This window comes from Vigna umbellata, chromosome 4 (assembly GCF_029865625.1).
Source record: "Vigna umbellata cultivar VRB3 chromosome 4, Vumbellata_1.0, whole genome shotgun sequence".
Classification (NCBI taxonomy): domain Eukaryota; kingdom Viridiplantae; phylum Streptophyta; class Magnoliopsida; order Fabales; family Fabaceae; genus Vigna; species Vigna umbellata.
The window spans coordinates 12,826,566-12,842,098 of NC_142168.1; the positions used below are offsets into that span (position 1 = coordinate 12,826,566).

A 15,533-nucleotide genomic window follows, 5' to 3' on the forward strand; every position below is an offset into this window, starting at 1 on the left:
TTTTAGATGAGAGTTCTTCTTTCTAGAAAAAAAAATGATCAGAGAAAGTGTTTCTTCTTTTTTACATAAAACATGTTAATGAGTTATTAGAATTCCCATTAAATAGTAATTTAATAAGTTTTTCTCTTGCATCTTGTTTGTTCATTGAGAATAATAAATAAAGAGAATTGAAGTACACTTCTAAAATTCAATAAAGCCCAATAATTGCAACAAAGATAAGAATCAATCACGGAGTTGTTTTCTCACAAGACGTTGTCTGCTTTTCATTTTGTCAAAAATATTCCTTTTAAAATTATTTCTGAAAATGTAGTTTTTTCTGCTGTTTAATTTTTAGAATGATAAAATTACATCATGAAAAGTAACTTTCAGAATATATTTTTTCATTATTTATATATTCCAAAATATAATTTTAAGGTTCGGAAAAGTAAATTGGAAAATATGTTCACACAACGAAAGTGTTTCAACAATTACATTGATGTTTAGATACTTTCTAATAAACATGTTTTTTGGTCCAAAGAAACACAGTACTTGTGCTTATTTGAAAGTTGTCATCTTCCTTTAACTTTTTTTTATGCAGACAAAGTGTTTAAAAGAATATGTTGTTAGTATTTTTCTGTAATTTGAAACATAAATAAACGTGCCATAGAAAAAACTATGCCATAAAACAAGTTTCCATGTCTTGTGGCATCAAATTAATCAAAAGAATGATGAGCATTCCTTCATTGATATTTGCAACAATGAAGGAGTAACAAGTTGAAGAGATGATATCACATTCATACACGACAAGAATCATATTCTAAGACTTCGAAAACTTTTAGTTGAACAGCACTTTAAAAATGCAAATGAAAGAATAGTTAGGTTCAGTTTTATGATGTTGTACATGAGTTTAAATCAGACTAGGTTTAGAACATTTACACATGGCAAAATGGTACCCTATTTCATTTATGGAATTCGGATTTGATGATTCAAACTCAGATTATTGTGAAAAATCAATTTACACCCCCCAAGTTACATTTACTTTTAAAATATTTTACAGAAAATAAGGGAAGCAAAAAATACCTCAGAAAACCAGACTCGGTATCACTTTAATACAGGAAACAGACTGAACTGAGTGCAAGAGCATCATCACTATACATATTTCAATTCTTTGGTGAAATGATTATTGGTAAATATTTGAAAAGATTATTGGTTTATATTTTTACACACTCGTGATTTATTATATATTTGTACTAATATCAGAAAGACTTAAATTATTTACTGATGGCAACCCCATTGAACACTAGAGAGGAGTTAAATCCCAAGGTGCACATATCTGGAGCAAGAAGTTGGGTTGTTGGGACTAATTACAGGCCTTCCATTCCACCATGTTTTCATGTTTTCCCGTTTCAAAAATTTTGAAAAGGGAACAATAGAACTGTCTTTTTTATTTGTTTTCACTTTTGGTTCTAATCTAGAAAATTGAAAACGAACGTATTCCTTTGAAAATGCTGAAGTGAACGTGCCCTTCAGTCTCAACGACAAAAATGTAAGGAAGTATCAGCTCTTGTAGATATATATGAGCAGAGACAACTACATTCTAAAGCAGCAATTGATTATCAAAATGTTAATGTTGTCTGTGATGATATTTAGGAAAAGGTACTCACAAGATTCCAAAATCAGTTGGTATGTGATAAAACTAGCAAGAACAAAACTTCTATGGTGAACTGCCAGCTAACTCGGATTCTAGTTTGAGGTTGAGCCATTCTTCTTACCAATAGTCGCGGCATGAACACAAACCATCCTTAAAATGATGAAACCGATTTGCATCCCTCACAATTATTTCCCTTTCAACAAGCTTTGATATAAGCTTTATTGCAGAGTGACAGTTCACACATGCTCGAAGATTCTTTGTTATTCGAAGTGTAGTTCCAGGAGCAGTACTAATAAGCCCATAAGCAACGGCTATCCTCTCACTATGAAAACTAAGATTCTCTTCCTTCTCTTCGTAATTCAGATCATGCAAAACCGATTCTGTATGTGGAACAAACCCCATCTCCTTCAACCTTCGTTCTAATATCTGAAGCTCATTGAATATTTCATTAGCCATTGGGTGTGACATGTCACCCACATGAAATGCCTGCAGCTTCCCATTTATTTCAATTACACTATAGCCAAGGTCCTTATTCAGTCCTCTCTCCTTCATTAGAACTCGAATATGTGCAACACGATCCCATAAGCGGGAGGAAGCATATAGATTAGAGAGTTGTACATAATGCCCTGTATTATATGGATCCAATGAGAATAGCTTCTTTGCAGCATATTCTCCCAATGTTACACAACGATGGATCTTGCATGCACTCAGAAGTGCTCCCCATACACTTACGCCAGGTTCAATGGGCATTTTCATTATAAATGCACAAGCCTGACCCAGATAACCTGCTCGTCCCAAGAGATCAACAACACAAGAATAATGCTCATTGCGAGGCTCAATCTCAAAGTCTTTCATGGAATGGAATAGCTTCCACCCCTCTTTTAGGAGGCCAGAATGATTGCAAGCATTGAGAAGCCCAACAAAGGTAACATCATTTGGGAATACACTCGCTTGCTTCATTGTAGTGTAAAGATTAATGGCTTCCCATCCTTGACCATGCAAGCCATATCCCATAATCATGGCACTCCACATAACAACATCCTTATCTGAGTTACGATCAAATACCATGCGAGCAGATTCTACACTTCCACATTTTGCATACATATCAATGAGGGCGGTATTAACAAAAATGCAACTTCCAAAGTTACTGTTGCTCACATAATCATCCATCCATTGTGCTAATTTGAGGGAACCAAGATGTGCACTAGCTAAAACTGCAGATCTCACAGTGACAGAATCTGGTTTAATATTTCTTGAGATCATGTCACGAAATAGGTGCACCGCTTCCTCAGCATGGCCATTCTTTGCATAGCCAGATATCATTGCGTTCCACATAATCAAATTTGGTGTCTTCATTTGATCAAAGAAAGATCTTGCAACCATCACCATCCCACATTTAGCATATAAAGCAGTAAGCGAGATAAGCAAATCAGGCTCGTCTTCAAGACCTATCTTGATGATACAACCATGAAGAGATCTCCCTTGCTCCAAATCATCTACATCGGTATAAGCCCTCAGAATGCTTACCAGAGCAATCCAATCTGGTTTCACATCAGCATTTCTCATCTGACTGAACATTCGCAATGCTTCCATAGATTCCCCGTTCTGCGCATATCCAGAAATGATGGAAGTCCATGAAACAATCGTTCTATGGTATAACCCATCAAACACCACTTTTGCCACACTAACACGACCACATTTAGCATACAGTGCCACAAGGCCATTCTGCACAAACACATCCGACCCAAATCCATATCTGATTATCTGTCCATGAATTAGGCAACTCAAACCAAAATCCAATAACTCAGTACAAGCTTTAAGTACATAAGGAAAAGTGAATCCATCTGGATGGACTCCAGTCAATCTCATCCACCTGTACATATCAATGGTGTCCCTGAACATATTGTTCCTCGAATAACTCCTAATGATAGCATTCCACATAAAAACGTCAGGGAAGCAAAATCCATCAAACAGCTTGCGAGCATAACAAATCTGCGCAAGATTCGAGCTCCCATTAACCAGTTTTGTCATGAGAAACCCATTATGTTGCAGCCCCGAGACAAGTAACCGGCTATGTATCTGATCAAGGTGTCTCTTGTGCGTAGAATTATCAATAAGAGAGGCATAAAAAGAGTCTGAATTGACACTACGATCACGGTTAATAAAATGTTCAAGATAAATAGCTGATGAAGAACAAATATATTTGACACCCTTGAGCACCAAGCATGTGGGTATTTCAGAAGTTGTAACCTTTCGGTATTTTGTAGTAAGGGGAGATAAGCTAAAGAAATTCCAAGCCATAGTACTGCATCCATCATCTTTCAATGTATGTTTGCAAATTCTAAACTCATATCAACAGATGCACTTCAATCAGACAAATGATGATCTAACCAATTCAGTTTCTCATTTCAAGCTTCCAGCCTATTGAAGCTCGATTTAGTCCTGATTTCTCTGTCCAGCCTAAATTGGAGCACACAGAACAGAAGCATTTAATCAAACACCTAGGCTACGTTAACAGTGGAGATAAGTGACAACAGAAATTGTTGAAGCATTTAGTCGAACACGTAGGCTATGTATTGGTTGTCTCTGTGTCTGCATATAAAAAAAGTAAACACTAATAAATGATTTATACATACCACAAATTTTCAAACACTCATACGCATAAAGATTTTAATGGAAGTCTCATGTAAACACACACAGATATGCTAAACGGAAGGGAACTTTTTGTAGTGAAATGATACTTTGTGGAAGGTGCCCTATTATTTTTTGGTACCCTTTAATTAAATACGAATGACTACAATAAAAAATATAAAACACTTGATAATGAGACACATATATAAGGTATAAATAATTTATAAAGAAAACAAACAATTTATTTCATGATCAAATTTTAATTTGTCAATTAATTTATAAAACTTCTTTTATACAACTTTTTTAGTTTGTTAATTTAAACTTAGATATAAATTAATTTTAACTTAGTTTTCATATTTTTTTTAATTAGTCAAAACCTACTTTTAATGTATTAAGCAAGCTGTTTGCATTTAATTACTTTCCTATTCTTACTCCAAAAGTTATAATTAATATATGTTTTGAGGTATTTAGATGAACTTTTTTATAAATTCACTTTGAAAAAATTTAACTTTTGTATAACCTAACTTAGTTTATACAAAAACTAGTTTTAATTTTATAAAAGAAGTTAAATTTATGTTTCCTTCTTATCTTTTTGTCTTTAAAATGATTCATGGAAAAACCTATATAGCACTTACTTTCACCAATTCTTAACCTGGCATGGACCTTCTCTATTCTTTTCATTCAATAAAACCATGCTTTCCTAAATAAATACATTCCTTTACTTCACTCCAAAAACCAAATTTCTTTCAGTTCCATTAATTTTCTACCTTCTCTCATCATCATCATCATCTTCAAGTCCAAATTTTTTTAAGACTAATTACCTCTTAAGTGCTTCAATTCTTTAAGCATCCTCTTCAGTTCAGCTTTTCAGTAGGGGTGGGCAAAGTGCACTATATTGTCCTGTACTATAAAAATTGATAGTTAACTATAAAACAGTTCAGGAAAACTGAACTGAACCAGAAAATAGTTCAGAGTAACTGAACTGAATTGTTTTTTAGTTCAGTTATAGTGTAGTGCAGTTCAGTGAACCATTTTTCAGTTAATTATAGTGCAGTTCAGTTAACTATAATGCAGTTTGCTGTTACAGGGTCTCTTAAAAGAATTTCTAAGCTCTTTGATTCAAGAAAATCTAATAATTCTGATAAGATTTCGCCAATATTTTTATAACTTTCCGAAGGAAGAAACTGGTTCCAAAATAAAAAAATCCTATTTCAAATTCATTTGTTAATAAAATCTGAACTTAAATTTTGTGTTTCTGCATTGTACACAGCCACAATAATTATGCTTTTAAGGGTGAAACCTAAAAGGAATACAAACATACTCTTCCTTCAATGAAGTCTTGAGTGCCAATGTTAACCACTGTACATTCAATTGCTTTAGCAGAGTTGAGGCAAAGTGTGTGATTTTCATTCCTTTCCCATGGATTGAGTATTCTTTTTGTATTGATTGCTCGTTCATCAATGGTCCTTGGAACTGCCACATTGATAAGCTTGCTGCAACAACATATAACTTGTTTTTAAAGCAAAATTTCCATGAACAGTTAAACTGGTAAAGCAAGTGAGAATATGTGCAGTACCATCATCAGGTTCTGACGCAACAGAAAACATTAGTTCAAAGTAATTTTCTTTCCTTTTTATCATTTCAGTGATATTGAATAGATTTAAGATTGAAACCATGAAAATAGATATGGTCGGGATAAAAAAACAAAAGGGAATAAGGTGATGCATAGTGCAGATACAGAATTAAAAAAGAAACCACAAGATCCGTCACCCTGAAAAGATGATTAGCAAATGAAAATGACAAAATAAAGCTCACCTTAAGAAACAATTCACCTTAAGATCCACAACCTTCAACCTTGACATCTTAGAAAGCCAAATCCGCAATGACAAGCCTCCCACTCTCCCTCATGCTCATGAACTACACAAACACACAGTATTCAGTGACTCCACAAAATCACAATGAAAAAAAAAATAAAGATAATTAAAAATTTTCAGTAGAAATAATATTGATTAGCAACTATGGTGGTAATGTGAAAGTCTTAACGAGAAAACAGCTAACATTATAATGACATTGTGAGTATATATGGTCATGATAAAAGAAATCGCGTTGTTGAGTTGGTAAGGTTAATTCCGAAATGGCTTGGTTATTTAGTGGCATGCATCCAACAAAGAAGCACTCACGCTCAAATGTGTTCATACAAACATCAATCAATCAAAATGGGAAAAATAGTCAAGACACAAACGAAAGAGCTTCCTCATCTTCCTTTTCTCACCCTTATTAACTATGTAGGAATGAATCAGACTTATTGAGTGTTACCCTTTTAACTGTATACAGTTTCACTAGCTCAATGTCAAAACATAGTCTGTAGTCGAAAGCACAAAGGCCAGAGGAAAAGATAATATATGTAATCATAAGTAGTAATTATTAAAAGCATTACGTTTTCTTCTGTCAGAGGCAATCCCTGAAGCTTAATCTTTCTTTTTATGTGATCTTGTCAAAACAGCCATAAGCCTAACTTGTTAGACTGAAAAAAGAGTATTTATGAATGATTTGGACTTTTAAAGGCTTGTTGAAAGTGGCCCCAGAAGCCAGTTCGATCTTGTATATTTTATACATCTATTTGTTTATACAGAGGGTGAACATAAGTAAATACGTTTCTTAATCAAGTTTAGTTATTACAATATGCAATGGTGAACAGTAGCATTGTAGTACAATAATTGTGTGTGCCTAATGTTAAATTAGTACAGTAGTAGAAGACATCAAACTTATTATTAGTGTTTCTGTCAAATATAAATGATGAGAAACTATATTTTAAATCAGGGCAATATCACCAAGGCAAACATATAAATAAAACCTAAAACAGAAAAATCCATAAGCAGACGAGATCACTCTCTCGTGGGCATATCAACAAACATGTAGAGATCATAAGTTTGAGAAAACCTAACCCAATGCAAATGATGAGTCAACTCCTACGAGAAAAAGATATCAAAAGTGCTAGCAAGCTTGAAGGCTTGTCGAGCAGCGGAAGGAACGCTTGAAGGGAACACCCACCTTGAATCTGAAAAAGGGAGATCGCTACTCCCACAAGAAGAAAGAAATCAATAAGCATAAAAGTTATAAATTTGTTAATAACAGGAGAGAGTGAAAGACCTGGAGAAGCCATCGACGCTGGAACGAAAAGGGAGCTGAAGAGGAAGCCCCAGAGGACTAATCGAGGGAGATGGAAGGAGGGATGGGTGGCGGTAGGGACGAAGAGGACAGCGGACCTGAACTAATAAAGGGAGATGGGAGGAGGGATGGGTGGCGGCGGAGAGGAAGAGGGCAGCGCGATAGAAAATCTGTGACGGTGGTGATAGAAAAAAAAGTTCTATGGAGAAAGGCACATAGTTCACATAGTTCACATAGTTAACTATAGTTAACTGTACTAAAATAATTAAGGTTCAGTTTTTTTAACCTAAACTATAAATTAACTTAATTAGTTTTTAGTACAAATCAGTTTAGTTTTTTTAAGTATAATACTGTATTTCATGTATCAATTTCTGCAGCATTTTTCATAAGGGTTTGGCTGTTGGATGATTGTATTCTTCATATTTTACTTGGAAACTGTTACAAGATGTCAACATGAGTGTTTCATATATGAACTTTGCTACTTTATGCAGTTTTGTGAATTAATAACTACCAACTTTATTGCATGAGAATTCCAAATGCTGGTATATATACCTATTAAAAGACCTTTTTCTCTTCATCTGCATGGAAGGAAGTTTGAGTGCATGTATGTGTAACTTTCTTGGCTTCAAATTGTTTCAAATTTGAATCCTCCTTTGTGATTAGAAAACAAATCTGTAACATAATCAGCAAGATCACTTTCAGCAATTAAACTCATTATGCAGTGAACACTTGGTGACACAAACTATTTCTCATGTCAAGGCAGCATTATCTCTTCTCAACATAGTCATTTGATTGAACTTCAAACTTTCCTTCTTGATTGATCTGCAGGTTCCAAACATGTCAGAGGCCAGTTCTTATTCCACTGACCTTGAAAATATGAGAAATGCTCTTCTATCATCAGTTTCTTCTAGGCTTCACTCCAATGGTATTGGTAATTAATAATAACACAATGCTATTAATTGAAAAAGTTTTGAACATCTAAACTTATTCCATTGACATTTCTGAATATTTTTTGGTAATTCAGGAAACGATGAAGTTCAGTTAGAGTTTTTAGAGGGCTCCATGCAAATGAACGACCTAACGTAAGTGAATTCATGTAATCCAAACACTATATATCTTGTGCAGTTTGCTTCTTATTGAAGTTCTTATTGTGGATGTGAAACATAAACCAATCAAAGTGAACCAAGGAGGTGTAGAATTCAAATTTGTTCTTTATTTGAGTTTCACCAGGCTTAGCTTACCAGAATTTCAATGTGTAAATTATTACAATGTTTGGAACCATACTTTAATAGTAGTTTACTGAAGACAAATCAACATGATCATTAATATAAAAGCTTAAGAATACCATTATTTTATATAATCAATTTATGGTTTTACTAAATACCAACAATATGATAATAATACAAGAAAATTAAGTAAACCAGACCTGTTCATCTAAGTTGCAATTTTTAGCCAAAACTGGTGGAAATAGCTCACATTTTCATGAAGTTTCTTACAATTTTATCGTATAAAATGCATCCAAAGAATCCTTGACTATTATCAAACTAAGAAATAAAAAAGTAATCAGAATTAATTTTATCACTGAGATATATAAGTAAAAGGGATTTGTTTTGAAAAAAAAATGTGAACATTAAGAAATCTCAGTTTTAGAAATTTATGTGCTGGAAACCCCTTTTACTACTAACAATTTTTCATACAAAAAAATTGCAAATCCTGATTCACTTCTTACCCTTTCTATGTAATACACTTTTTAGTAGTTGAATTGTATTTTTCATTGAAAAGCTCTCATGTAATATTTTTTTTTTTGTAAACTTCTTCCTAAAAGGCTCATAACAGAGAAAAGTGAAATCATCCTTTTCATCAATTAACATTAGCTTATAAGTAAATTAAAAATAAAATTTTGAAGAAGTTAATTTGAAATAACTTTTAAAGTTGAACAGATGCATACACTTTTATTTTTTCTAATATAAATGTTCATGGAAAAGTTTTTTCAGATGTACCCTTTTGAAAGGCTTCTTTTAGGGCATCATTTATTTCATGTTATTGTACAAATAACATGTTTCTTTTCAGTAACTTCCTTTGCAATGGCTTCAACATGGAGTCTAGAATATTCAAAGATGACAGCCAAATGGGTGAAGGAGTCAATACACAGCCTAGCCAGTCTCAGTCTCTGATTTATGACTACAATCATCAACCAGGTTTGGTGCATTTCCTTTTCAATACTAGAGATATTAGGAGCTCCTTTTTCTCTACCTACTATGCTTATTATAACATCACTTTTCCCAGTCCCAATGACAATGTTGAAATATTATTTTGTATCTTAGTGAAAACCATGAAGATTTCTAATAATTGAAGACTAATACTTTGACAGGTAGTCTATATGCCATCCCAAGCATCAAAGACATTTATCATCATTCATTGTTGCATGACAAAGACCCTTCTTCTCAATATGAAAGAGTATGTCTATGTTTGGCCGTTTGTAATTGAATCATCTCAGAAAAAATGGACTTTAACAACATAAATTTCCAACATGTGATTTCTTTTTGAGAAATTATAGTTCATAGTAAGGGCCAAGTTTGATTAAAAATCCCTGACTCAAATCGATTGCTGTTTGTAATGAAAAAGTATTTGGAACTCTTAATATGAAGTCAATGTGGGTTTTCGGGTATGTGAAAATAAACGTCCGTTTGAGTACACTGACAACATGTCCTTGTGGAAAAAAATGAGAAGCAATCCCAAAAGCAAAATCACAATAATGGAACCGAAATGCCATCAACCAGAGCAAGATTCAGATGTAACAAAAGTGAGTAAAATTAGCAAAACTATTATTCTTTTGTGTTTAGTAATGCTATTCTCAAAAGGGTGCAAAGAAACTTAGTTTCATCAAATTGTAAGAAAAAGATTCATGCTTCATTAATGAGTTGAACTCAGAATTAGAAACTATGATAATAGTTGTCAGTTTTTTGCCTCTGGTTAATTAAATTAGGCACTACAAGGTGTTGCAGTAAGCCTCAACCTTCTATCCTTTTGTTTTGCATTCAGTTTGTTGTGGCAATGAGGAGAAATCCAAAGCTTAGTGATAAAGTTACAACTCTACAAAAGCTGGTTTCACCTTTTGGAAAGGTATGATAACTGCTAACCCCTTATGAACAAAAAAATTACCCTTCATTTCTTAGTAGTAAATAAACACCACCTTTGAGACAATGATCCTCCCTTTCTGCATATCTGCAGATGCAGACTGACAGCCTCAGTTCTTCATGAGGCTTCTCATTATATAAAGCTTCTTCAAGCACAAATCTGGGTACATAATTGATTCTCCTATCTCTTGGCAGAAAATATATATATATATATATATATATATATATATATATATATATATATATATATATATATATATATATCTTGTGTGTGTGTATATACACATTCAATTTGATCTTAAATTTTTGAAGTTTCATTTTTATTTCTTTAAGTATTACTCTTAAGACAGAATCAAACATTCTATTAGATTTTTTGTGTTTATTGTTTTAATTTGAGATAACTCAACATGTCTTAAAATTGCCACGTCACTAACTTCTTAAAATTACTATGGTAATATTAATATAAAAAACATTTTAAGAAACTAAAATGGAACATTGTAAACTTGAAAGACCAAACTGGAAAAAGGCATAAATATGCAACCAAAATTTTATTTTGACAGTGTGACTGGGAACATTACCACTTGATTTTCAGTTCCAACCAATACTTACTTGACATATATTCTAATTTTTAAATTTAATTGAGACCACTGGTATCATAGTAGAGACAAAGACCATCTTGTAAATTTTCATTGTGAGAGAGTAATTCATTTTGAGATTACTGTAATTTACCTTTTTATTCTGAGATTGTAAACTACTTATTTTGAAATTAATCTAATTTTACCTTTTTATATAATGGGATTGTAGACTTTGTTTCAGATGCTGAGCTTCTCTTACATTAATACGATTAAAGATCATACTCAGGTGAATGCCAGCATATATTAAACAAGGAGGTTTATTATATTTTCTTCTTTGTCTCATAATTTTGTTTCTTAACTGCAGGTGTCACCTCAGGAATTTGGGGACAAATTACAGATTGACCTAAACAGCAGGGGACTGTGTATCAGTCACGGAGAAAGTAAAAATGGTAGACCAGATTCATCTGTCTTCAGCCTCAAGTAATATTATTTACTCCTGAAATTTCTAATTCCACAATTGTGAACAGCATGATGCTGAAAATGAACAGGGACAACTGCTCCTTTAAAAGCATGTTTGTAATAAATGGGCACACTCTTGTCTTAAGGACATCGATGTATTTATTTCAGCTCAAATTCAAAAGAAAGCCACAGCCACAAATAATATATTCTTACCACGTCTCTTCCAACCAAAGACCAAACGCAAAGATGCTTGCGGTACACCATTAATAAAAAAGGCCAACTTCACACTATCAATACGAACTCCCAAATATATTCCATTATCAAGTAAAATGTCCACTACCATTTTAGATCGTGGTATCTATATACTATAAGCTATAAGTTCTCATGTTTCAATTGGTTCAATTTTTCTCATTCACACTAGCTCAAAATCAAACCAGCAATTCTTTACAGCTAATCACAGTCTCAGAAATTACAATGACTGTCAGCCTGCCATGTCGAAGTCGTCTGATGGCTGGTATAAGTCGTAACTCTCAGGAGCTTCTATTTTTCCAGTAAGATAGCCATTTCCTGCAAAAATTAATATAACAGGCTTGATTGTCAAGTTCTCTGATAAAGAAAGGCTCGCATATGAAGATACAGCAACCCTTTCTAAAATTCCGTATTAAGTAAAACAAGGAAGGAAATTTTCACCATACGCAAGCTCCATCACTATACTCCATAGCCTAGTTAAATTAATACACAAGAAAATGAGACTCGCTAAAATGGTTTCTGGAGATGCATGAATATTAAAAGCATATTATATATATAAAGGGATTTTTGGACAATGACAGAAGTAAGATTAAGTACTACACTTAAATGATGACATGCGAATATTCTTTCCAATAATAAATAGCTTGATGTATAGAACAAATTTAAATAAATATGCATGCCTCGTCATTTAATCGGAGATGTAAGGAACTTGATCTAAGCCGCGTCCTATAAATATAGAAAATCTCAAATCCAAGAAAGTCAATTATACAAGTAATTATCAACACAAATTTCTCAATTATAGAAATACCAATTTCTGCAAGAACATCTAAAAAAGGTGGTGCAGGAGTTGAGATAGAACAAGCTATATTGACAGGAAGAATTGTTCTTTTATCCAGAACTAGTTGGAATACTTAGGGCATATCATCTCTTAACAGGGGAATTCAACAGGATTCTAACAAGATAAAAATATGTTAGATTGGCTCACTTGTGGGTGTGAAGGGGCTTAGGGGTTTCTCGTGTTGATTTGTTATTATAGGAAGGCGAGAAATAATGGCAAGATAGCTTGATCACTTAAACAACTTGCAGAAAAGTTGTTATGGAGATGGCTAAGAGAAGTCAAGTGCATCCATGAAATCCTCGTGACAGAATGCCCGGGGAATTGTGGAGGTCTTGATCAAGTAGAAGGGACAACAAGATGAGTTTTGAAGAGAGGAGAGTCGATTCAAACCAGTGGCCCCAAGTAACCAAAGTTTATGTGATTAGGTTAGAATCATCATAACTGAGGAGAGAGAGACTAACTGTATAGTGGTGCGAATGGGTGAGGGGATAAGAATCTGCACTAACATATGGTGGGATGAGAGGAATGGAGACTTGGGAGATTGGGAAAAAACTAGAACTAGACCCCTTGAATGCCTAGAATATTTTTTTCCATACCTCCTGGAAAGTACTAGGTCCAGGATCACAATGATCCGGCCTAATACTAAATAATACTGAACAATTTTGTTTTTCCTCTTTCTGTAATTTTTGTGCCACATATCAACTCACTTCCAACGTATAACGTTAAAAAACAATAATCTTACCTTTATTTGATTAATATAAAGACAAGTACATGAAGAAAGGATAAGAAGTTACATACCGGGGTTCGATAGCAGCCCATCGAAAACAGGCACATGGTTGAAATTTCTAGTGGGTCTTAAACTCCCATCAGACGGGAAAACAGAATCTGGTTTGTTGGACTCTGAATTGTCATTCAAGTACTGCAGATCATCATGGTTCTGGAAACCTAAATTATCAGAAGGCCCAGCAGAAACATTGAGCTGGGACCAAAAATCGTCTGCCTTTGTCTTCTTATCTTTGGAATCAACCTCGGTCTCTACTTCTGATTCCGCATTAACACCGGGTGCCACATTCTGTTGCTTTCTTTTGGAGCGAGCCCGCCTGTTCTGAAACCAGTTATAAACATTGGTCTCAGAAATCTGGCCATGCTGGCTGAGCTCAGCAGTGATCTCCTTGATCTTTTCCTTGCTGGGAGTCCCAGTTCCCTGATCAAATATCCGCTCCAGAATCTGAAGCTGCATAGCAGTCGGAGTCCATCTCTGCCTCGAAGCTATTTTGTGCCCACTAGACCCCAACAAAGGATCGCAGTACATGTTTCCCAGCCTAATCCCTGACACGGAAAACACCAATTAAACAACATTATTATTACGACTAAATAAAGTAAAAACCATCAATGTAAAGGATGTTTACACTCTAATCATATATAAAAAAAAAAATCATGCATGTTATGTTTGCTGACTATTACAATACCCATCCTAGAATTTATTCAAACTATGACTAACAAATCCAACTGGTTGAGAGAATATACACTTACTTTGAACAGAAATTAAATTTAATTACCATCTTGAAAATATATTCCTCTTTCGATTCAATAAACAAGTGCTAATAATCAAAATTGTTTTTGGACTCCTTCACTAAATTAGCTCACACGTTATACTTGTCCAATTTGGAAGTAGTACAGAGCGAGAAAAACTTTATGGCTGAATTAATAACAGTCTAATTGAAGAGTCAGGGAAAGCAAACTAACACACATTGTAACATACAACAAGTAACTATGTAATTAACAACGGTGAAAAATGAATCGAAACCTGCGAGATCTTGGTGAGAAGAGATGGTTTTGTGCATCTCGATGAGTTGCTCGCAGATTGTTGCGTAAACCGCAATCTGCTTGCGGAGAGTCTCGAGTTGTTCGTCTGTCATGACTTTGACGTACATCATTTCGGCGTTACCGTTGGGTTGCCAACTCTGCTTCTGCCACTCCATCACGTTCACCATCGCCTTCTCTCTGCGATCACACACAAACACGTGTGGACAATGTCTTATATATTTATTTTTATTTAATAATTAATTTTAATTGAGAGTGTGAACCCTAATCATGAAACGACGAAAACGAGAAGCAGAGATAATTAAGAATGGAAGAGAAAAGGTTTCAGATCTGACATGGGAGCAGAGAGCGTCGCTTTGGTGTCAGAGGCGTATGTTAGCACTTGCCAAAACTCGAAGCTGTGTCGGCGGCGTACGATGCGGGGAGAGAATAAAAAGCAAGAATGTCCCAGGGATATTCTTGTCCAAAACAAATTATTTCACTGTCCCTAACTAGCTCTGGGCTTTTTATTTCGCAACCTTCTAAAGTTTTTGGAATCAAGAAATTTCATATTTAAAAAAAAAAACAATTAAAGGTTTATAAGAATATTTTAATGTAATAATCTATTTGATAAATAAGAATATGTTATATAGACAAGGTGTTTTAGGAAGATTTAAAATTATTTACCAAAAATTTCTCTTTTTAATATTTTAATTTACGCATTTGTTGTATAATGTAGAAATTTTGATACATAAAAATGCTAAATGTATTATTATTTTAGAGGACACTTTCAGGATTAGTTTTGAGGGTAAAATAGAAAAGGAAGAGGTAATTTATGTTTTTAAGTTAAGAAAGTTATATATAGTTTGTAAGGATGAATAAGAGATTCAGGTATTACGTAATATTTTGTTATAAAAAATAAAATATTTCTTTTTTGTGATTAATATTTTAGAAATATTTGTAAAATTTTATTTGAAATTAAATAATGATTTGATATTTGATTTTATCGAGATCCACGTGACAACACTATTTTAGTAATTTGA

The 15,533-nt window shown here is 33.7% G+C and overlaps 2 protein-coding genes and 1 pseudogene across 4 annotated transcripts; 1 reads left to right on the top strand and 2 right to left on the bottom strand.

The window, feature by feature from the left end:
• Positions 1-1,526: 1,526 nt before the first annotated feature.
• On the bottom strand, positions 1,527-7,839 carry MEF22 (mitochondrial editing factor 22). 3 transcript variants are annotated; one of them, XM_047319924.2, is made up of 6 exons: positions 7,412-7,839; positions 7,207-7,336; positions 6,077-6,178; positions 5,583-5,754; positions 5,083-5,161; positions 1,527-4,222 (listed from the first exon to the last, which is right to left on the bottom strand). In XM_047319924.2, the coding sequence occupies exon 6, from the start codon at positions 3,929-3,931 to the stop codon at positions 1,748-1,750; it is 2,184 nt and encodes a 727-aa protein (XP_047175880.1). In that variant the 5' UTR covers positions 3,932-4,222; positions 5,083-5,161; positions 5,583-5,754; positions 6,077-6,178; positions 7,207-7,336; positions 7,412-7,839; the 3' UTR covers positions 1,527-1,747. The 3 variants fall into 3 exon arrangements, with proteins under 3 accessions (XP_047175880.1, XP_087970412.1, XP_047175882.1); XM_088114286.1 differs by having other exon boundaries at positions 5,083-5,166; XM_047319926.2 differs by lacking the exon at positions 5,083-5,161.
• Positions 7,840-8,266: 427 nt separating this feature from the next.
• LOC148199270 (transcription factor bHLH110-like) lies at positions 8,267-11,745 on the top strand (annotated as a pseudogene).
• A 147-nt stretch (positions 11,746-11,892) lies between these two features.
• LOC124843227 (WUSCHEL-related homeobox 8-like) lies at positions 11,893-15,006 on the bottom strand. The gene is made up of 4 exons (XM_047319917.2): positions 14,847-15,006; positions 14,495-14,691; positions 13,486-14,016; positions 11,893-12,167 (listed from the first exon to the last, which is right to left on the bottom strand). Exons 2-4 carry the CDS (start codon positions 14,679-14,681, stop codon positions 12,082-12,084), a joined length of 804 nt encoding a protein of 267 aa, XP_047175873.1. The 5' UTR covers positions 14,682-14,691; positions 14,847-15,006; the 3' UTR covers positions 11,893-12,081.
• Between the last annotated feature and the right edge of the window lie 527 nt (positions 15,007-15,533).